The 23,842-nt window shown below is 41.3% G+C and overlaps 2 protein-coding genes and 1 non-coding gene across 6 annotated transcripts in view; 2 read left to right on the top strand and 1 right to left on the bottom strand.

Moving 5' to 3' along the window:
- The window catches only part of LOC118384359 (nuclear body protein SP140-like protein), a 241,315-nt gene that overhangs the window by 127,414 nt on the left and 90,059 nt on the right, over positions 1–23,842 (top strand). The gene's annotated exons all lie outside the window — the stretch shown is intronic.
- Positions 1–23,842, top strand: part of LOC118384134 (nuclear body protein SP140-like protein) — a 112,339-nt gene that overhangs the window by 226 nt on the left and 88,271 nt on the right. For 2 of the 3 annotated variants that reach the window (XR_008136430.1, XM_052518558.1), the window contains exons 2-5: positions 58–153; positions 8,934–8,981; positions 9,921–9,969; positions 10,165–10,359. Coding sequence is in view for 2 of the 3 variants with exons in the window: in XM_052518558.1 (XP_052374518.1) it covers positions 136–153; positions 8,934–8,981; positions 9,921–9,969; positions 10,165–10,359 (310 nt within the window). In the remaining variant the exon portion in view is untranslated. The remainder of the gene's footprint in view (positions 1–57; positions 154–8,933; positions 8,982–9,920; positions 9,970–10,164; positions 10,360–23,842) is intronic. The other variant, XM_052518559.1, reaches the window with a different exon arrangement.
- Positions 23,617–23,698, bottom strand: trnas-cga (transfer RNA serine (anticodon CGA)). Its single transcript has one exon. It is a non-coding gene; the product is annotated as a tRNA-Ser (tRNA).

Genomic DNA, 23,842 nt, shown 5'->3' with positions numbered 1-23,842 from the left:
ATACACTGAAAAATTAAAGTTTGATTGACATTGTGTACTATTTACATTTCAATACAGGCCCCGGGCGGATTGATTCATTCAGACGAATGCACATACCGATAGACGCGCGTTCGGAAGAAGGACGTAGAGGACGTAATGAAAACGTTTTCAACTGTAAGTTGTTATTAAAGTTATTTTCAAAGATATTATAGATATCCCGCAAGCACGGAAGTACACTTCAAGTGATGTTTGGAAAGTGAAAGTGTTCATGTGATTTCATATGAGCCACAAGGGGAGAGGCTATAGATTGTTTAACTCATTGGTCTATATTTGAGGAGCTCCGTGGACCCTCCTTGTTCGGAAGTAAGGGTTGACAGATCTCGCTGAAATGTCTAGCCCAAATACCACTCACCACTGGACCACAAGGCATGGAAACGAGCCCATTTTTTTCTGCAGTAAGTGAGGAGTTGCCACCGTTCCCCATAACGTTATCGAGGGAATAAAACAAGTAATATCAACATAACTTGTAAAGACATAAGAAGCAAAATTCGGTTTTCCATCAAATCAATCATTATTGAGAGCTAACTTGACTAACAAAGGAATTTAAAGGAATTTAAATGAAAAGTAGAAGAACAATGATAAATCTTACTCCCTTCTAGCCAATCACAAAATAAAACCACAGATACATTAGAAAACCTGAACTCATTAATGGTGGTTGCGTTGACGTTTGCGTTTGCTGGTAGAATAAGCAAGAGACAGGAGTGATCACTGAGCAGTCATATTAACTAAGAAAGGAGTCATACTTCTAAGAAAGGAGTCATCTTTGATTTAACACCTTATCAAGGACAATGGCCCGATGCCACTGTACCACCACTGTCAACGGAAAGTTTGAACTGTCACTCGTGCAGCTACTTAGTTAGCTTGGTAGAAAAGGTCAAAATGTATATATATTGCGATCGCGTTGCTAACTTAGCTGCTTGTCAACTGCAATGTAAACTCTTGGCATAACTAAAACTAAGAGAAACTGTAATACATTGGTTGATGTTAAATTGTTTTACATCAGAGCAATCAAAGCGGCACAAATCAGGCTTCTTATGAAGGTAGCTAGCAATGCTAGCAACGGTTTACTCCATATCATGGCCTGGTTAGCCAGATCCAGATGTTGAGACGTGTTAACCTGCGGCCATGCCCCCCTAGTCTTATGCAGTTATTTGTTTGCAACCAGGCTGTGCCCTGCCTCCTAGAGTTTGTTTAGCAGACAAGGAAAGAAGCCAGACACACTCCAACTCAGTTTAAAGTGGGCAAAAGTAGAGACATTTGACATCCTCCAACATCTACATACTGTGGTCTGATGTAAAGACTAATAACCTTCTCTTGCTAAGCTTGTTAAATAATAGGCAGATTTATCTAACTAAGCCATATGTATTATCATTTGGATGCTGATCCAGCCTCTCCAACTTATATGTGTTTTTGTGTGTGTGTGTGTGTGTATACATTTTTGTCTTGTCCGCATAAAAGTATTATAAATAAAATGAAAAATATCCTTCTTCGCAACAGCTTCAGATATAAAGGACAAATTATGCATCATATGATTCATCTACAGCAGGCAGGTCAAGATCAGGGGACCATGTTAAAGCTAGGACAATAGCCACACCTTCAATTCCTCTAGGAATTGATTGAGAAACATTGATTTAAATCATGTGAATAAACTACTGTTAGCTACTGTTCATAGATGCCTTTGGACATTTTTTTTCCTCACACAAACATTATTTGTTTTGATAAAATGCACAATGAGCCGAGAAGACCCCTCTGCAGGGCAAGCACCAGTCCAAGCACAAATTGAGAGACACCCAAGACCTCCAGAAGGAGAGTTCATCCCAGTGTGAATGATCAGGCAAAGGAGGTCTACACAGAAATTATTTATTGTCTACAAAAACCAGCACCCATAGCCACAAAGTCTGATCCTCTGTTTGGACTACCACCCAGGACAATGGATTGGATCCCAGTAGGCGACACAAAACAACGGCACCGCAGAAGGGGCAGACGGAGCGGTCTTCTGGTCATGCTCCGTAGACAGGCACATCGTTTACCTCTCCTGAGTATACTATTCGCAAATGTCCAGTCTCTTGACAACAAGGTAGATGAAATTCGAGCAAGGATTGCCTTCCAGAGAGACATCAGAGATTGTAACATTGTAACATGACTCACTCAGGATACATTATCAGAGTCGGTAGAGCCACCCGGTTTCTTCACACATCACGCCGAAAGTAACAAACATCTCTCTGGTAAGAAGAAGGGCGGGGGTGTATGCCTTATGATTAACGAGTCGTGGTGTGCAACATACAGGAACTCAAGTCCTTTTGTTCACCTGACCTAGAATTCCTTACGATCAAATGTCAACCGCATTATCTACCAAGAGAATTCTCTTTAATTATAATCACAGCCGTGTATACCCCCCCCAAGACACCTCGACGGCCCTGAAAGAACTTCATTGGACTCTATGTAAATTGGAAACCACATTTCCTGAGGATACATTTATTGAAGCTGGGGATTTTAACAAGGCTAATCTGAAAACAAGGCTCCCTAAGTTTTATCAGCACATCGAATGCGTGACCCGGTCTGGCACAACTCTGGATCATTGCTACTCTAATTTCCGCGACACATACAAAGCCCTTCCTTGCCCTCCTTTCGGCAAATCTGACCACGACTCCATTTTGTTGCTCCCAGCCTATAGACAGAAACTAAAACAGGAAACGCCCGTGCTCAGGTCTGTTCAATGCTGGTCCGACCAATCTGATTCCATGCTTCAAGATTTCTTCGATCACATGGACTGGGATATGTGCCAAATAGCATCGGACAACAAAATTGATGTATACGCTGATTCGGTGAGCAAGTTTATTAGCAAGTGCATTGGTGATGTGGTACCCACGGTGACTATTAAAACCTTCCCCAACCAGAAACCGTAATACACTACATGTTATTTTACCATAGCCCCATGTCACTCTGGTCAGCTGTAATGCGCCATATGTAATGTATATTAAGGTTATAATAGGGTTTCATTTGAGTTTTTCCTTTTGTCCCTATCTTCTCTGTTGTAAGAATGTAAGAATCCTGTTCATCGATTACAGCTCAGCATTTAACACCATAGTACCCTCCAAACGCGTCATTAAGCTCAAGAACCTGGGTCTCGACCCCGCCCTGGGCAACTGGGTCCTGGACTTTGACGGGCCACCCCAGGTGGTGAGGGTAGGAAACAACATCTCCACCCCGCTGATCCTCAACACTGGGGCCCCACAAGGGTGCATTCTCAGCCCTCTCCTGTACTCCCTGTTCACTCATGACTGCGTGGCCATGCACACCTCCAACTCAATCATCAAGTTTGCAGATGACACTACAGTGGTAGGCTTGATTATCAACAACGACGAGATGGCCTACAGGGAGAAAGTTGGGGCCCTCGGAGTGTGGAGTCAGGAAAATAACCTCAAAATCAACAAAACAAAGGAGATGATCGTGGACTTCAGGAAACAGAAGAGGGATCACTCCCTATCCACATCAACGGGATAGTAGTGGAGAAGATGGAAGGTTTTAAGTTCCTCGGCGTACACATCACTTTTACAGATGCACAATCAAGAGCATCCTGTCGGTCTGTATCACCGCCTGGTACGGCAACTGCTCCGCCCACAACCGTAAGGCTCTCAGAGGGTAGTGAGGTCTGCACAACGCATCACCAGGGGCAAACTACCTGCCCTCCAGTAGACCTACACCACCCGATGTCACAGGAAGGCCAAAAATATCATCAAGGACAACAACCACCCGAGCCACTACCTGTTCACCCCGCTATCATCCAGAAGGCGAGGTCAGTACAGGTGCATCAAAGCTGGGACCGAGAGACTGAAAAACAGCTTCTATCTCAAGGCCATCAGACTGTTAAACAGCCATCACTAACATTGTGTGGCTGCTGCCAACATAGACTCAATCTCTAACCACTTTAAAAATGAATAATTTGATGTAATAAATGTATCACTAGTCACTTTAAACAATGGCACTTTATATAATGTTTACATACCCTACATTACTCATCTCATATGTATATACTGTACTCTATACCATTTACTGCATCTTGCCTATGCCGTTCGGCCTCATCCATATATTTATATATACATATTCTTAATCATTCCTTTCCATTCCTTGTGTGTGTATAAGGTAGTTGTTGTGAAATTGTTAGATTACTTGTTAGATATTACTGCACGGTTAGAACTAGAAGCACAAGTATTTCGCTACACTCGCATTAACATCTGCTTACCATGTGTATGTGACCAATACAATTTGATTTGATCTGCAGTTTTTGGTCTTCGACCAAGGGGATGTTACTAACACTTCGATACATTGCCAAAAGTGGACATCTAGAAATTGCTGCTAAAGTATCTTTTTCAAGATTTAACTAATGAGTTAGAATTGTGAGAGCAGAGATATTGAAATGTTTAATGATATGTTTATTGGTGTTTATATGTATTTGTTGTGCATACAGTGCATTTGGAAAGTATTCAGACCCCTTAACTTTTTCCACATTTTGTTACATTACAGCCTTATTCTAAAATGTATTAAATAGATTTTCCCCCACATAAATCTACAAACAATACCCTATAAAGACAAGGCAAAAACAGGTGTTTAGACATTTTTGCAAATGTATATATATATATATATAAGTAACTTAATTTATGTCCCCCCAAGTGCCCTGAATACTTCTGTTTATCCTACAGCTATTGTATGCAGTAATCATGTGCCTATGAACCAGAGTAACACTTTTAGCACTGAGGTGGTGTGCCCTAGTAGGAAGTCCACTGTGTGCAGCTCACAGTGCACTATCAGCTCCAAGGTAAATAACAAGAGCAAGTCTACTTCTGATAAGCTTCCCAGTAAAGCATTGAAAACAATTAAGCAACCCAGAAAAATGCTAAAGATAGGCTACATGTGTTAACATGGGCTAAGAAACAAGGCTCATGAAGTCAATAACTTGCTTGTAAACAGATGACATTCGTATTCCGACTCTCTGAAACTCACTTAGATAATACATTTCATGATACAGTCGTAGCAATACATGGTTATGACATTTAGCGGAAAGACAGAAATGCCAATGGGTCGTCGGTGTTGCGGTCTTTATTCAGAACCACATTCCTGTAAAGATTCGAAAGGATGTCATGTTAAATACTGTAGAAGTAATATGGCTACAGGTTCATCTGCCTCATGTGAAGCCCATTCTTGTGGGAAGCTGCTCTAAGGGTTCTCATCCTCCTCTTCTGAGGAGGAGTAGCGAAAGGATCGGAGGACCAATGTGCAGCGTGGTAAGTGTCCAATGTTTTTTAATAAAGACAATAGAACACTTGAACAAAACAACAAACGATGACGTGAATATACAAAACTGAAAACACCGTGTGGACCAGACACTCACACGGAAAACAAACACCCACAACCCAAAAGTGAAACCCAGGCTACCTAAGTATGGTTCTCAATCAGGGACAACAATTGACAGCTGCCTCTGATTGAGAACCATACTAGGCCGAACTCAAAAACCAACATAGAAAAACAAACATAGACTGCCCACCCAACTCACGCCCTTGACCATACTAAAACAAAGATATAATAACAGAACTAAGGTCAGAACGTGACAGCTGCTATAGACCACCAAGTGCTAACAGTCAGTATCTGGATATGTGTGAAAAGCTTGATAATGTATGTGATATCAACAGAGGTATATTTCCTGAGTGATTTAAATATTGACTGGCTTTCATCAAGCTGCCCACTCAAGAAAAAACTTCAAACTATAACCAGTGACTACAACCTGATTCAGGTTGTCAGTCAACCTACCAGGGTAGTTACAAACAGCACAGGAATGAAATCATCAACATGTATTGATCACATCTTTACTAATGCTGCAGAAATGTGCTTTAAAGCAGTATCCAAATCCATAGGATGCAGTGATCACAATATAGTAGCCATATCTAGGAAAACCAAAGTTGCAAAGGCTGGGCCTAATATAGTGCAGAGGTCACACAATAAGTTTTGTAGTGATTCTTATGTTGATGATTTAAAGAATATTTGCTGGTCTCTGATGTGTAATGAGGCGCAACCAGACACGGCACTTGACACAGTTATGAAATTGCTTATTCCAGTTACTAATAAGTACGCACCCATTGAGAAAATGACTGTAGAAACTGTCAAATCCCTTTTCCATTGATGAGGAATTGAAAATGGTATGGTTGAGAGAGATGAGGCAAACGGTATGGCAAATAAGTCTGACTAATCATGTGACTAAACTAAATACAAATAAACTGAACTATATAAAAAAAAATGATAAAGAATGATAGTAAAACGCTTTAGAACACCTTAAATTAAATTTTGGGCAAAAAGTCAAACTTGGCTCATTCATCACAAAACCCACTGATATTGCCAACTACTTTAATGATTTTCACATTGGCAAGATGAGCAAATTTAGGCATGACATGCCAGCAACAAATGCTGACACTACACATTCAAGTATTTCTGACCGAATTATGAAATACAAGCATTGTACTTTTGAATTCCGTAAAGTGAGTGTGGAAGAGGTGAAAAAATAATTGTTGTCTATCAACAATGACATGCCACCGGGGTCTGACTGGATGGAAAATTACTGATGATAATAGCAGACGATGTTGCCACTCCTATTTGCCATTTCTTCAATTTAAGCCAACTAGAAAGTGTGTGCCCTCAGGCCTGGAGGGAAGCCAAAGTTATTCCACTACCCAAGAATAGGAAAGCCCCCTTTACTGGCTCAAATAGCAGACCAATCAGCCTGTTAACAACCCTTTAGTAAACTTTTGGAAGATACAACAGACTTTCAGCACGCTTCTAGGAAAGGATATTCAACAATAATTGTATTTTATTATTATTTATTTTTTAAACCTTTATTTAACTAGTCAGTTAAGAACAAATTCTTATTCTTATTTATAATGACGGCCTACCAAAAAGGCCTCCTGCAGGGATGGGGACTGGGATAATAAAAAAATATAGGACAAAACACACACATCACAACAAGAGAGACAACACAACACTACATAAAGAGAGACCTAAGATGACAAAAGAGCATGGCAGCAACACATGACAACACAGCATGGTAGCACCACAGCATGACAACAACATGGTAGCAACATAACATGGCATCAGCACAAAACAGGGTGTAAACATTGTTGGGCACAGACAACAGCACAAAGGGCAAGAAGGTAGAGACAACAATATATCACGCAAAGCAGTCACAACTGTCAATAAGTGTCAATGATTGAGTCTTTGAATGAAGAGATTGAGATAAAACTGTCCATTTTGAGTGTTTGTTGCAGCTCGTTCCAGTCGCTAGCTGCAGCAAACTGAAAAGAAGAGCGACCCAGGGATGTGTGTGCTTTGGGGACCGATAACATAATGTGACTGGCAGAACAGGTGTTTTATGTGGAGGATGAGGGCTGCAGGAGATATCTCAGAAAGAGGGGTGTGAGGCCTAAGAGGGTTTTATAAATAAGCAACAACCAGTGGGTCTTGCGAAGGGTATACAGAGATTACCAGTTTACAGAAGAGTATAGAGTGCAGTGATGTGTCTTATAAGGAGCATTGGTGGCGAATCTGATGGCCGAATGGTAAAGAACATCTAGCCGCTCGAGAGCACCCTAACCTGCCGATCTATAAATTACGTCTCCATAATCTAGTATGGGTAGGATGGTCATCTGAGTCAAGGTTACTTTGGCAGCTGCGATGAAAGAGGAGCGATTACAATAGAGGAAACCAAGTCTAGATTTAACTTTAGCTGCAGCTTTGATATGTGCTGAGAGAAGGACAGTGTACCGTCTAGCCATAATCCCAAGTACTTGTATGAGGGAACTACCTCAAGCTCTAAACCCTCAGAGGAAGTAATCACACCTGTGGGGAGAGGGCATTCTTCTTACCAAACCACATGACCTTTGTTTTGGAGGTGTTCGGAACAAGGTTAAGCCCCCAGCCAAACCCTCCCCCAACTCGGACGAAGTTGGGCCAATTGTGCGCCGCCCTATGGGACACCCGATCACGGCTGGTTGTGATACAGCCCGGGATCAAACCCAGTGTCTTAGTCCGCTGCGCCACCCGGGAGGCTTTCTTGGTTGAAAAGACATGCTCTGGAACTTTGGCGACTAGTAAGCTTCTTTTTTTTTTCAACCTCCCGCTTTGGGCTGGATGTGTCAATGTGTAGTTCACACATGCATAACCTATGAGCAGAATGACTCTATTACCTCAATTAGTCATGAAATCCATAGTATAAAAGGGATTGTTTACTGGGATCTGTGTGGTGTAATTTTCCCTACATTTAGACCAATGTGGACAAGCCCCGAGCAATTAGAGTTCTATCCAATGAGCTTCAGCCCCTTGCCATTTGAGTGACAGCTATCGAGATGCAAACAGCAGAGCGAGATAAATAGGTTTCAAATATTTCTCTCCCTTGACCCCTTGTCAACAAACATACGTGTTGACTGATATTCCCATAATTCAAACATTTACTAAATCATTAAAAAAATATGAAAAACATAAAACACCTCAATATTTTGTCATGCTGACATGAATCGACCAGGTGGATGAGTTCTTTCAAAGAATTCACACATTTTAATGGAAAAAATATTACACAGCTCCATTTAGATTGGGAGTAATTACACTGTGACAACCAAACCGTAAGACAACCAACCCCGGTCTCCGGGGAAGCATATCAGTTTATCATACATATAGCAGAAAATTGGGACAGACAGAGCAACAAACTATAGCTACACATTATACCCCTTTTATTTTTCTGTAAAGAAACTAACTGTACAGGTATTTCACTGACATTTATTTTAAGTGTTGAGTGACTGAATGGCATGTCTGTTCCCCTTCTCTCCCCCTTCATTTCACCATCCCACCCACCTCAGGAAGGACATTTAACTTCACCAGACTTTAAAAGAAGAAAAAGTGCACAGGTAGGAGACCAATCTTTCAATATACCACATCCTCTGGATTAACAGCCACACTTCATTTGACTATAGGTTAAGTGCTGCATCGTCATAGCATCTCAGTACATGTTGTCTAAACTTGACAATAGCTTAGCCTTAGCCGTTGATATTTTGACATTTATACGGGCATGAATTGATATTTATTGTGCGTGATCATACTTTGGCCAATGATAATTTATTTGTCCATGTTCTTACCATATTATATAAAGAGTCTATTATGTAACTGATATATGTAGGACCATGTCCCAGGACTACCTGACATGATGACTCCTTGCTGTCCCCAGTCCACCTGGCCATGCTGCTGCTCAGTTTCAACTGTTCTGCCTTACTATTATTCAACCATGCTGGTCATTTATGAACATTTGAACATCTTGGTCATGTTCTGTTATAATCTCTACCCGGCACAGCCAGAAGAGGACTGGCCACCCCACATATGCTCTCTCTAATTCTCTCTTTCTTTCTCTCGGAGGACCTGAGCCCTAGGACCGTGCCCCAGGACTACCTGACATGATGGCTCCTTGCTGTCCCCAGTCCACCTGACTGTGCTGCTGCTCCAGTTTCAACTGTTCTGCCTTATTATTATTCGACTATGCTGGTCATTTATGAACATTTGAACATCTTGGTCATGTTCTGTTATAATCTCTACCCGGCACAGCCAGAAGAGGACTGGCCACCCCACATAGCCCGGTTCCTCTCTAGGTTTCTTCCTAGGTTTTGGCCTTTCTAGGGAGTTTTTCCCTAGCCACCGTGCTTTTACACCTGCATTGCTTGCTGTTTGGGGTTTTAGGCTGGGTTTCTGTACAGCACTTTGAGATATCAGCTGATGTACGAAGGGCTATATAAATAAATTTGATTTGATTTTATTTGATATATGTACAACTGGTCTGTCCCTTTTCTCAAATCTAGGCCAAGAGAGCACGCTTTCCCTTCAACCAATCAGCGGGCTCAATTACAGGTATGTACACCAATCACAACTCAATGGATTCTTTCTGAATCCTTTAGACATGACTATCTGGTAAAGGGGATGGTGTTGTCTCTCTAACTTTGTGTTTTTGTTGTTATATGGTTTTGTGAATAACACAGGCCTGACCCTTTACACTTATATAGTAAACCATCTTTCCCTAAACCTCTTTGTTTATCTTTACTTCAGAATCTGAGGAGGATGATGAGGAGGAAGAGGAGGGAGAAGAAGCTGAGCAGGAAAGAGAAGAAGAGAGAAGAGATCAGGCAAACACTGCTGGAGAGAGCAGTACAGGAGGCAGCCATTGTGGTGTGAAGAAGTCTGTTTTCAAAGTCACCTGTGGAGCCATCAATGGAATGCTACATAAGGATCGGTTTGCATCAGGTACAAATTTTACTGGAGACACTTTTACATGTTGCCAACCCTCTTTCTCTGGCTGCACCTCAAAAACGGACCCCACTTAGTGCTTTTATCAAGCAGAAAACCCATTTCAGCAGATCCACAAGTTCTGCCATGAGAGGTGACTATATAGTTCCCTTAAGGAAAAGCACCTTCAGTCAGACGGCTTTCACTGTGAGAGCTTCCCATGTCTGGAACTCACTGCCTTCAGACACACATAACTGTGCAACACTCAACCTGTCTGTAGTTTGTGAGGTGTGTAGATTTGGTTTGTTAATTTTCTGTCTTTTGTTTGGTTGCTTTTTTGTGTTATTGCTCTTTCTGTCTGCGTACTAAGTGTTAGTTGTCATATGTTGCTGCTCTCTGCTCTGTATGTGCTCATTGTCTGTCTGTACAGGGACTATGGTCAAAATGTGCTGACTGACTAAAACCGGCACTTGTACTGAAAATGTCCCCACAAAAATAAACTTCATATTATCGATAATACACCACAAGTTATTTTACCATAGCCCTATGTCACTCTGGTCAGCTGTAGTGACCCATATTGGATTCATCTGAGTTTGCTCTGCCCCTATCTTCTCTGTTGCCCCAGGGTCGTGTGGAAAGAGCATCCGTACGGAGCTGCGCTGGATGACCCGGTGGAGTTTGTGAAGGGGAGTCAGCTCTGGAAGATCCCTCCTGGAAGAACGACATCCAGTGGGACGGAAACCACTCAGCCTCCTCATCAAGGTACAGAGGGAAGGAGAACAGAGAGAAAGAGAGGAAGAAAGATGAGGGGGAAATGATGTGTGTTTGGCACTTACCAACCTACTGTACAAGGAATGGCTTAAGATAGTCTGCAAGGTCTTTAAGGACCTGTGATGAAAACATTTATCTTCGCCTCAGTCTGACAGGACAACAACCCTAAGCATACATCCAAGACAACAAAGTAGTGGTTTCAGGAAAAGTCTCTTAATGTCCTTGAGTACCCCAGCCAGAGCCCGGACTTGAATCAGATCGAACATCTCTGAAGAGAACTGAAAATGTCTGTTCAGTGACGCTCCCCTTCCAACCTGAGAGAACTTGAGAGGATCTGCAGAGAAGAATGAGAGAAACTCCACAAATACAGGTGTGCCAAGCTTGTAGTGTCATAGCCATGAAGGCACGAGGCTGTAATCGGTGCCAAATGTGCTTCAACAACGTACTGAGTAAAGGGTCTGAATACTTATATAAATGTGATATTTCCGTTTTCTATTTTGAAGACATTTGCAAACATTTCTAAGAACCTGATTTTGCTTCATCGTTATGGGGTAATGTGTGTAGATTGATGAGGGATAAAAACAATTGAATACATTTTAGAATAAGGCTATAATGTTACAAAATGTGGAAAAGGTGAAGGGGTCTGAATACTTTCCGAATGCACTGAATATACATATATGCACTTCGCTAGTTGTCTGGAGCTGAATATTTTTTACATTTAATAATAGGTCACCCTTTTTCTTTTAGGCTTTTAATCAAAACAATTCAGCAAACGGAAATACACAATGGACAAAAACTGTTCCAGTTTCTCCTCATCGTTCAGCCACATACAGTAATGCCAGGGTATATTTGGTGGACTTTCTGGAATAAGGGCAAGCGTATCTTGGTAGAAAGGGCAATAAAGGATCAAATAAATATTATTCTCTATCTCTTCGAAGTCACAATAGTTAGGCTTTTTTCTTCCATTTCACCCACCTGTTTAAATACGCAGAGGCAATATCCCTGATCTTACATGTGCACATAGGGATCTCTTGCTTTTAGGTAGGTTGTACATAATATATCTCTCACACACGAATTCACCCTTAATCTAACAGAAGGTTCTCAATTTGGGTTGATGCTTAATCTCCTCCACCCATTTATTTTCATATTGCGTCGTCAGTTGTTTTTTTTAATAGTGTCTAAGTCCGCAAAAATGGAAGAGGCAAATGGAAGGGGAGAAGGTAAATTGGTTTGAAGAAAATAGTGATAAATAAAAAGTATACCAGTTTCATTTAAGGACCAATGGTTTGTCAACTAATTCCCAAAATGACAACCGGATTCAAAACCTTTTCAATTTAAATTATTATATACAATTCTTACATCCAATCGAATGTTATATAAATTATATGGGGGATATAACCATCCCAGTTCTGCAGATTTTGCTGCGAAGAGGCAGAATCATTAGATCACCTTTTTTTTGTGGTACTGCCCATATCTAGCTTGTTTTTGGTTGCAGATTCAGGAATGGATGAAGAATTACAAGATTTGCCTGGAGCTAACTCTGCAAATAGCACTGCTGGGTGATTTGAAAAGTCGTACTCAAATCGATCAATAGTATAATAATACTCTTAGCAAAACAATGTTATCTTCAATCTGTAGGAACTACAAGAGTAGAAGGGTTCAGGATTTTGTGAGATATCACCACAACACTGGAGTGTGTTCAGAGATAGATTGGAGGGGTTTGAGGGGAGCTAAAGGGTGGGACAAACAATAAATACAAATTAAGATAACTAATGTAAAATATACTGTGTCTGTAAAATGTATAGAGTATGTATAAACTGGAATTAGAAGCGAATGTATTGTTGTCATTTAGTTTACTCCAATTAGGGGAGGGATGATAGGGGTAGGGGAAAGTAATAAAGGAAAAGACAGTATATGACAAATACACAGTACCAGTCGAAGGTTTGGACACACCTACTCATTTCAGAGTTTTTCTTTATTTGTACTATTTTCTACCTTGTAGAAAAATAGTGAAGACATCAAAATTATATAAAAACACATATGGAATCATGTAGCAACCAAAACCGTGTTAACAAATAAAAATATATTTTACATTTGAGACTTTTCAAAGTAGCCACCCTTCACCTTGATGTCAGCTTTGCACACTCTTGGCATTCTCTCAACCAGCTTTGAGGTAGTCACTTGGAATGCATTTCAAATAACAGGTGTGCCTTGTTAAAAGTTATTTCGTGGAATTTCTTTCCTTCTTAATGCGTTTGAGCCAATCAGTTGTGTTGTGACAAGGTAGGGGAGGTATACAGAATATGGCCCTGTTTGGTAAAAGACCAAGTCCCTATTATGGTAATAACAGCGCAAATAAGCAAAGAGAAACGACATTTCTTTAAGACATGAAGGTCTGTCAATCCGGAAAATGTGAAGAACTTGGAAAGTTTCTTCAAGTGCAGTTGCAAAAACCATGAAGCGTTATGATGAAACTGGCTGTCATGAGAACCGGCACAGAAAAGGTCAACCCAGGGTTACCTCTGCTAAAGAGGATACGTTCATTAGAGTTACCAGCTTCAGAAATGGCAGCCCAAATAAATGCTTCAGAGTTCAAGTAACAGACACATCTCAACATGAAATGTTCAGAGTTGACAGCGTGAAACAGGCCTTCATGGTCAAATTGCTACAAAGAAACCGCTACTAAAGTACTCCAATAAGAAGAAAAGACTTGCTGGGACCAAGAAACACGAGCAATGGACATTAGACCGTTGGAAATCTGTCCTTTGGTCTGAGTCCAAATTTGCAATTTTTGGTTCCAACTCCTGTGTCTTTGTGAGATGCAGAGTAGGTGAACGGATGATCTCTGCATTTGTGGTTCCAACCATGAAGCATAGAGGAGGAGGTTTGATAAGGTGGGGGTGCTTTGCTGGTGAGACTCAGTGATTTATTTAGAATTCATGGCACACTTAATCAGCATGGCTACCACAGCATACTTCAGCGATACACCATCCCATCTGGTTTGCGCTTAGTGGGACTATCATTTATTTTTCAACATGACAATGACCCAAAGCACACCTTCAAGCTGTGTAAGGACTATTTGAACAAATAGAGGGATGGAGTGCGGCATCAGATGACCTGGCCTCCACAATCCCCCGACCTCAACCCATTTGAGATAGTTTGGGATGAGTTGGACCGCAGAGTGAAGGAAAAGCAGCCAATAAGTGCTCAGCATGTGTGGGAACTCCTTCAATACTGTTCGAATAGCATTCCTCACAAAGCTGGTTGAGAGAATGCCAACAATGTGCAAAGCTGTCATCAAGGTGAAGGGTGGCTACTTTGAAGAATCTAAAATATATTTTGATTTTTGGTTACTATATGTGTCACACCCTGATCTGCTTCACCTGTCTTGTGCTTGTCTCCACCCCCCACCAGGTGTCTCCCATTTGTTCCCGTTATTCCCTGTGTATTTATACCGGTGTCTTCTGTCTGTCTGTTGCCAGTTCATCTTGTCTTGTCAAGTCAACCAGCGTGTTTTTCTGTGCTCATGTTTTCCTCGTGTGTTTTTCTACTTCTCCGGGTTCTGACCCTTTCTCTGCCCGGACACTGAACCTGTCTGCCTGACCATTCAGTCTGCCCTGACCTCGAGCCTGCCTGCCGCCCCATACCTTTTGGACTCTCACCTGGTTTATGAACTTTTGCCTGTCCTCGACCTGTCTCTTGCTTGCCCCTTGTTTTTCAATAAATATCAGAGACCCGAACCATCTGCCTCCGGTGTCTGTATCTGGGTCTCGCCCTGTGTCGTTATGACATGATTCCATATGAGTTATTTCATAGTTTTGATGTCTTCACTATTATTCTACATTGTAGAAAATACTCAATACCCTTGAATGAATAGGTGTGTCCAAACTTTTGACTGGTACTGTATATTTACCCAAAAGTATATGGGGGATTGAAAATGATGCAGACAATTAGATTGTGGCTTCTATCAATGTATCTGCAATATTAAAGCTGATCTACCTCCTAAAAATGTATATATTAAAAGAGCATCTATGTCTTGCTTAAATTGTTTTCAAACAAATGGTCAATGTCAGACTGCTGGCAAAGTCCAGACATTTCAGTTGCCCGTGCTCCCCATATGAAGAGATCCCATTGAAAAACTTTGATGGGTATTCTGGCAATTGGCATATCCCACAGTCTATTCCAAAGTCTCACCATGCAGGCCTTCCATCTCACCATGTCCCCAGTTATTGCGCAAACTTGTGGGGGAAAAAATCACGTAAGCAAAAAATCATGTACTGCTTTGAGATACCTCTTAGCATCCCACACTCCTCCTGAATAGAACAGGAGACATACACATGTCTGATACAGTTTGGAATAAGTGGCATAACCAATATCTTTGAGTGGTTTTGTTCTTCCTATGACTCCCCCAAGAACTCTACTTGCTGAGTCAGCCAGGTCAGATGTGCCGTACAGAAAGTCATACGTTCACCAAAATAAATACACAAATATTTGTCATTGCTAGTAAACTCAAGAATTTCTCCACTAAAAATGAAAAACACTTCTCTTATTACTTGGTATTCTAAAATGCATTTGAAGTTTTTTAAATGTTTTTATTGATCACGAGTCTTCATCTTTTACACCAATTGACCGTACTTATTATAATTTTCCGCAGGTCTTGTTCAGTTTCTGCCTTCAAAATAATATAATCAGCATTTCACCATTATATATCTTACTCTCGTATTTAACTTTTACATTTATTTTGTCAAATCATTAATAAACATAGCAAACAGGATCGGTGATCAGGAGTCTCCTTGTTTTACACCCGAGGGTGTGGGAAATCAATCTGTACGATATTTAACACACAAACAGGCAGTTGGTGCTTGTTTGTTTCCAATTCCTTCTTACCTTCCTCTCTTCTCTGTCTTGGCAGCATGATCAGGATAACGATGACGACTGCTTCATCTGTAGAAGCCAGGGCAGCTTGATATGCTGTGATGAGTGTCCTCGCTCCTTCCATCAGAGATGTCATCTTCCTAATGTGGATGACACTATGCTGGGGTGAGAACAGTTGATGAGAGAGTGAGATTGATACAAGAGAGGTCTGTTTGTTCTGTGTAGGTAAACTTAGCTGTCAGCTTAGTGTGTGTGTGTGTGTGTGTGTGTGTGTGTGTGTGTGTGTGTGTGTGTGTGTGTGTGTGTGTGTGTGTGTGTGTGTGTGTGTGTGTGTGTGTGTGTGTGTGTGTGTGTGTGTGTGTGTGTGTGTGTGTGTGTGTGTGTGTGTGTGTGTGTAATCATAGGGATAATCTTCCGTGGGTGTGTACATTTTGTGTACTGAGGGCCAGTCAGCCGTGGCGTTACCCCAGTCAAAAGACATACCAGGAAGCCTTGACCTGCTGAATCTCTGACCACCTACTGGTAAGGAGCCTGAACAAATGACTGCTACCATTGTTTCATTGATTGACAGGCAATTGGACCAATCTATCTATATATCTATCTGTCAGTCTGTCCATTATAACCATCAACATATACTTGACATTAAATAATGATTCACTTAAATGTAAACAATCTTTGACTAGTCACATAAATGTGTGTTTACTCTGACAGGAATGCCAGTACCTCCTGCTGTGTCTATACCAAGCTGACAAGGACCACATCATTGTGGCAGATCCTTGTATCAATGTAAGTTTGCTTGGTTCTCTCTTGTGTGTGTGTGTGTGTGTGTGTGTGTGTGTGTGTGTGTGTGTGTGTGTGTGTGTGTGTGTGTGTGTGTGTGTGTGTGTGTGTGTGTGTGTGTGTGTGTGTGTGTGTGTGTGTGTGTGTGTGTGTGTGTGTGTGTGTGTGTGTGTGTGTGTGTGTGTGTGTGTGTGTGTGTGTGTATGAACATGAGATTCAACAACTGAGACATCAACTAAACAAGTTCCACAGACATTGGACTAACAAAAATTGAATGTGTCCCTGAACAAAGGGGGGGGGGGTCTAAATCAAAAGTAACAGTCAGTATCTGGCGTGGCCACCAGCTGTATTAAGTGCTGCAGTGCATCTCATCATGGGCTGCACCAGATTTGCCAGTTCTTGCTATGAGATGTCACCCCACTCCACCAAGGCACCTGCAAGTTCCTGGACATTTCAGGGGGAATGGCTCTAGCCCTCACGATCCAACAGGTCCCAGATGTGCTCAATGGGATTGAAATCCGGGCTCGTCGCTGGCCATGGCAGAACACTGACATTCCTGTCTTGCAGGAAATCAAGCACAGAACGAGCAGTATGTCTGGTGGCATTGTCATGCTGGAGGATCATGTCAGGATGAGCCTGAAAGAAGGGTACCACATGAGGGAGGAGGATTTCTTCCTGTAACGCCATAGCGTTAGATTGCCTGCAATGACAACAAGCTCAGTCCGATGATGCTGTGACACACCGCCCCAGACAATGACGGACCCTCCACCTCCAAATCGATCCCGCTCCAGAGTACAGGCCTCGGTGTAACGCTTATTCCTTAGACGATAAACGCGAATCCGACCATCACCCCTGGTGAGACAAAAACGCGACTGGTCTGTGAATAGCACTTTTTGCCAGTCCTGTCTGGTCCAGCGACGGTGGGTTTGTGCCCATAGGCGATGTTGTTGCCAGTGATGTCTGGTGAGGACCTGCCTTACAACAGGTCTACAAGCCCTCAGTCCAGCTTCTGTCAGCCTATTGAGGACAGTCTGAGCACTGATGGAGGGATTGTGCGTTCCTGGTGTAACTCGGCAGTTGTTGTTGAGTTGGTTCCGTTTTCCTGTGCTCCGTTTTATTTACTTAATAACAAATAAGGAACACTCAAACCGTGCACTTATAAATCCTAACAATTTTAATCCAAATAAAACTGTAGACAGAAGTCAAAGATCAAATATCACACATATAACTGATGTCTCATGAGTTCTGCACCATAGGACATAATCCAAGTTGCTTTTATCATGCTTGTAGTTAACCCCCTGTGATGTCACTGCATACGTCATTACCTGCTACTCCTCAGACCAAGCTCATGCATACACAGCTATACAAACTTGCAAGAGATACAATAGTTCCAGTGTTTTCTAAGGCCTCAACAGTAAATGTCCACTCCCACAAGTTGATTTATAGAGGTATGTCTGACTAGCCTCTTATCTCTTCTACTCCCCTGCAGGGCTCTTTGTTTATCTTTGAAATGCTTTCTCACAGACCATTTCTTAATAAGAGGCAGAGACTTAGAAAAGACTGTGGAACAATTCTAAATCCTTACAATGAATATATATATTGTTAATCTGTAGTCTAGGACCATATAAACGTAGAGGAGGGGTCCCATACCATAGCCCCTCCCCTTCTATTAATACAAAATAAGCATAATCAATTATTATAATACATCAAACATTTGGTGCAGCCCCTATCATGACCTCCATTTGACCCATCAGTTGTCCTCCTGTACCTGTCCCGCAGGTGTGATGTTTGGATGTACCGGTCCTGTGCAGGTGTTGTTACACGTGGTCTGCCACTGCGAGGACGATCAGCTGTCCGTCCTGTCTCCCTGTAGCTCTGTATTAGGCGTCTCACAGTACGGACATTGCAATTTATTGCCCTGGCCACATCTGCAGTCCTCATCCCTCCTTGCAGCATGCCTAAGGCACGTTCATGCAGATGAGCAGGGACCCTGGCCATTTTTCTTTTGGTGTAATTCAGAGTCAGTAGAAAGGCCTCTTTAGTGTCCTTAGTTTTCATAACTGTGACCTTAATTGCCTACCATCTGTAAGCTGTTAGTGTCTTAATGTGTGGTCCTTCTGTAGCTCAGTTGGTAGAGCATGGCGCTTGTAACGCCAGGGTAGTGGGTTCGATCCCCGGGACCACCCATACGTAGAATGTATGCACACATGACTGTAAGTCGCTTTGGATAAAAGCGTCTGCTAAATGGCATATATTATTATTTATTATATTATTATTATTATTATATATTATTAATGACTGTTCCACAGGTGCATGTTCATTCATTGTTGATGGTTAATTGAACAAGCATGGGAAGCGATGTTTAAACCCTTTACAATGAAGATCTGTGAAGTTATTTGTATTTTTACAGATGATCTTGGAAAGATAGGGTCCTGAAAAGGGGATTTTAATTTTTTTTGCTGAGTTTATCTCCGTCTGTATGTTTCATTGCCAGGTGAGAAACTACACCAGTGTGATAAAGACCCCTATATGGCTGGACAGGGTTGTGGAGAAGCTGCAGCAGAATCTCTACCAGTCAGTGCAACACTTTGTGTCTGATGTGTTGCTTATCTTCACCAACTGTGCCACATTTAACAGGGTAAGACTGCACTACTGCGGTATCCAATGTGAAGACTTAGGGCAACATTTTTTTTAACAAATCTTGGAATTGTGCTAATGCATGAATAACACTTTAACAATGTGTCTTTGTTTAATCCATAACAAATATGAATTAGGCTAAATGAGTTGTGTTTTATGCATTACTAGTTTATTATGTTTTCTATACAAATGTGTCTGTCTTTTTTCTGAAGGATAATGCAGAGTACTGTGTGATGGGCGAAAGATTGAAGGATCTATTTGAGAGAGAGTTCAAGAGTACATTCAGCATCCAGCTTCAGCATCCAACTGCATCCAACAGCCAGTAGAGCCTTCATCAAGTCTGTACTGTTATCTCACTATGAGACAACAGGGAATATTCACCATGCAATGGTCTTTCTATACAGCCTTCATACAGACATGTACACCAAGTTGTACAGATCTTATTTTCCATGCATGTACATTGTTATCCATCTAGTCCTTTCATGAATTTCTTTCATTTGTTCTAAATCAAATCAAAATCCAATCAAATCCAATTTTATTTGTCACATACACATGGTTAGCAGATGTTATTGCGAGTGTAGCGAAATGCTTGTGCTTCTAGTTCCGACAATGCTGTAATAACCAACGAGTAATCTAACCTAACAATTCCACAACAACTACCTTATACACACAAGTGTAAAGGGATGAACAATATGTACATAAAGATACATGAATGAGTGATGGTACAGAACGGCATAGGCAAGATGCAGTAGATGGTATAGGGTACAGTATATACATATGAGATGAGTAATGTAGGGTATATAAACATGATATTAAGTGGCATTGTTTAAAGTGGCTAGTGATACATGTATAACATAAAGATGGCAAGATGCAGTAGATGGTATAGGGTACAGTATATACATATGAGATACGTAATGTAGGGTATATAAACATGTGGTCCTTCTGTGGCTCAGTTGGTAGAGCATGGCGCTTGTAACGCCAGGATAGTGGGTTCGATTCCCGGGACCACCCATACGTAGAATGTATGCACACATGACTGTAAGTTGCTTTGGATAAAAGCTTCAGCTAAATGGTATTATTATTATTATATTATATTATGATATTAAGTGGCATTGTTTAAAGTGGCTAGTGATACATTTTACATCCATTTTCCCATTATTAAAGTGAATGGAGTTGAGTCACTATGTTGTCAGCAGCCACTCAATGTTAGTGGCTGCTAGCAGTCAAAATGGGTGTGTGATGATAATTGAAATAGAATGATGGTGATAACATTGCATTTCACACAGTAAATGTTGCTTTCCTAACTTCTCGTGCAAGAGCCTTTAGAAGTCCTTACCTTCCATTCTTCTTACTTCTGGTTAGGCCCAGGGATTCATGAATGGGACTCGAGTCAGATTCGAGTCACAGATATGATGACATGCAACTCGACCTTGACTTTAACACCAATGACTCGTGACTTGACTTGGACTTGAGAATTATGACTCGACCTGACTTGATTCCCTCCCGAAGCCCAAATATGAAAAATGATGCTGTTAAAAAAAGTGTGCAGCGCATCAACTCTTCATTTAACAAATTACAGTTTGAATCGGACAGCAGCCAATCAACTGAGAAAAAGTTGTGCGTGGCAGTGCAGAGGAACGTCAGTGGGTGAATTCAGATGGAGCCCTTGGAAAGATGATACCCAGAATTATTATTTTCGGATATAAAGACAACTCTGTATCAAGAAAAAACGGATTCGAACTTGCAAAACAAGCGGGAAGAAAGTTACAGACGGAAGCGCAACAATTTCAAACTTTGTTTGACATTTAAAGCTGCACAAAGAATAGTAAGTCGTGGCAAAGATAGCCGACAGCTATATATTTTATTACTTTACTGGTGTATCATGTAGGCTAACGTAATGTTAAATCAATGAGCCTCCACACAGTCAGTCAGTGCGGGAACGTGATCATTGGAACCAAGATTGAGCTCCAACTGGCAAGGCAGTTGGTAGCCTAAATCCTGCCTGATGTTACTGCTGTTCCTAAAACCAATGACATACGTTAGCCTACTGTAATCACACAGAGAGAGTGTGTGTGTGTGTGTTAAGGTTGGGCGATTGTGTACAAGCCTACATTGGTGGGTCATTCCGGTGGGTCAGAAGTTTACATGCACTAAGTTGACTATGCCTTTAAACAGCTTCGAAAATTCCAGAAAATGATGTCATGGCTTTAGAAGCTTCTGATAGGCTAATTGACATCATTTGAGTCAATTGGAGGTGTACCTGTGGATGAATGTCAAGGCCTACCTTCAAACTCAACTTCTCTTTGCTTGACATCATAGGAAAATCAAAAGAAATCAGCCAAAACCTCAGAAAAAAATGATTGACCTCCACAAGTCTGGTTCATCCTTGGGATCAATTTCCAAATGCCTGAAGGTACCACGTTCATCTGTACAAACAATAGTACACAAGTATAAACACCATGGGACCACGCAGCCATCATACCTCTCAGGAAGGAGATGCGTTCTGTGTCCTAGAGTTGAACGTACTTTGGTGCGAAAAGTGCAAATCAATCCCAGAACAACAGCAAAGAACCGTGTGAAGATGCTGGAGGAAACAGGTATAAAAGTATCTACATTCACAGTAAAAACGAGTCCTATATCGACATAAACTGAAAGGCCTCTCAGCAAGGAAGAAGCCACTGCTCCAAAACCTCCATAAAAAAAAAAAGCCAGACTACGGTTTGCAACTGCACATGGGGACACAGATCGTACATTTTGCAGAAATATCCTCTGGTCTGATGAAATAAAAATAGAACTGTTCGGCCGTAATGACCATCGTTATGTTTGGAGGAAAAATGGGGAGGCTTGCAAGCCGAAGAACACCATCCCAACCGTGAAGCACGGGGGTGGCAGAATCATGTTGTGGGGCTGCTTTGCTGCAGGAGGGACTGGTGCACTTCACAAAATAGATGGAATCATGAGGTAGGAAAATTATGTGGATATAGTGAAACAGCATTTCAAGACCTCAGTCAGGAAGTTAAAGCTTTGTCCAAATGAACAATGACCCCAAGCATACTTCCAAAGTTGTGCCAAAATGGCATAAGGACAACAAAGTCAAGGTATTGGAGTGGCTATCACAAATCCCTGACGTTAATCCTATAGAACATTTGTGGGCAGAATTGAAAAAGCGTGTGCGAGCAAGTAGGCCTACTAACCTTACTCAGTTACACTAGCTCTGTCAGGAGGAATGGGCCAAAATTCACCCAACTTATTGGGGGAAGTTTGTGGAAGGCTACCTGAAACATTTGACCCAAGTTAAACAATTTAAAGACAATTGAGTGTATGTAAACTTCTGACCCAGTGGGAATGCAATGAAAGAAATAAAAGCTGAAATAAATCATTATCTCTACTATTATTCTGACATTTCACATTCTTAAAATAAAGTGGCAATCATAACTGATTTAAGACAGGGAATTTTTGCTAGGATTAAGTGTCAAGAATTGTGAAAAACTGAGTTTAAATGTATTTGGCTAAGGTGTATGTAAACTTCCATCTTCAACTGGTATTTCAATTGAAATATAATGTTTATTTGGAAAGTAATAAATATATAGATATTTTTGAAAGCATTCATGATTTGCGTAAATGTAATGTACTATTAATCTTGTTAAAAATATGAAATGGTATTACATTTGGTGAAGAGCACATTATGACTTGTTTAGGACTCGAAGCTCAAAGTTTCGGTCTTGAGATTTGACTTGATACTTGAGGGTCTTGACTTAACTCGGACTTGCCTGTCTTGACTTGGGACTTGAGTGCTAAGACTTGAGACTTACTTGTGACTTGTAAAACAATGACTGGTCTCACCTCTGCAACATACTGTAGGTCTACTTGTTTGACTGTTTAGCCTACCACAGTGGTCACCAACCAATCGATCGACTGGTTGATCTTCAACGAACGATAAAGGCTTGCGCTCTTTTTTAAAAATCGTGTTGAGCTGTTGCCTGTCGGTGCACTTGTTTCTAAAGTCCTGTGCACAGGCCATCGCAGCTTGCTATGCTAAAAATCAGGCATTAACCAGTCGGCTATCTGATTCTGTACATTTTCCTTCTGTAAAGACTCAACTTTCTACTGAAGAGCATATTTGAACTGTTTGTCACAGAGAAAATATTCTAAGCACATTATCCATATCATGTCACCTAGGATATGTCAAAAATGAAAACTGGGTTGACATAGCGCTGTGAGCAGGGTTCAAACCTGCGCGGGGAGACCCCATTGGATTTCGAGTCCAACGCCTTAACCTCTCGGCCATCACAGACTGATTACCTACAGACCCTTAGCCAGTCCGCTATCTCGTTCTGTCCATTTTACCTCTAAAGTGACCAGATTATTGCTATTGAAGAGCCTACTTGAAACATTTGTCATGGAAGATCAATTCTGAGCACTTGAATCAAAGGACATG

This window comes from Oncorhynchus keta, chromosome 5 (assembly GCF_023373465.1).
Source record: "Oncorhynchus keta strain PuntledgeMale-10-30-2019 chromosome 5, Oket_V2, whole genome shotgun sequence".
In the NCBI taxonomy this organism is placed as follows: domain Eukaryota; kingdom Metazoa; phylum Chordata; class Actinopteri; order Salmoniformes; family Salmonidae; genus Oncorhynchus; species Oncorhynchus keta.
Note: the sequence above shows the minus strand (reverse complement) of the source record. Positions and strands in the feature narration are given on the sequence as shown.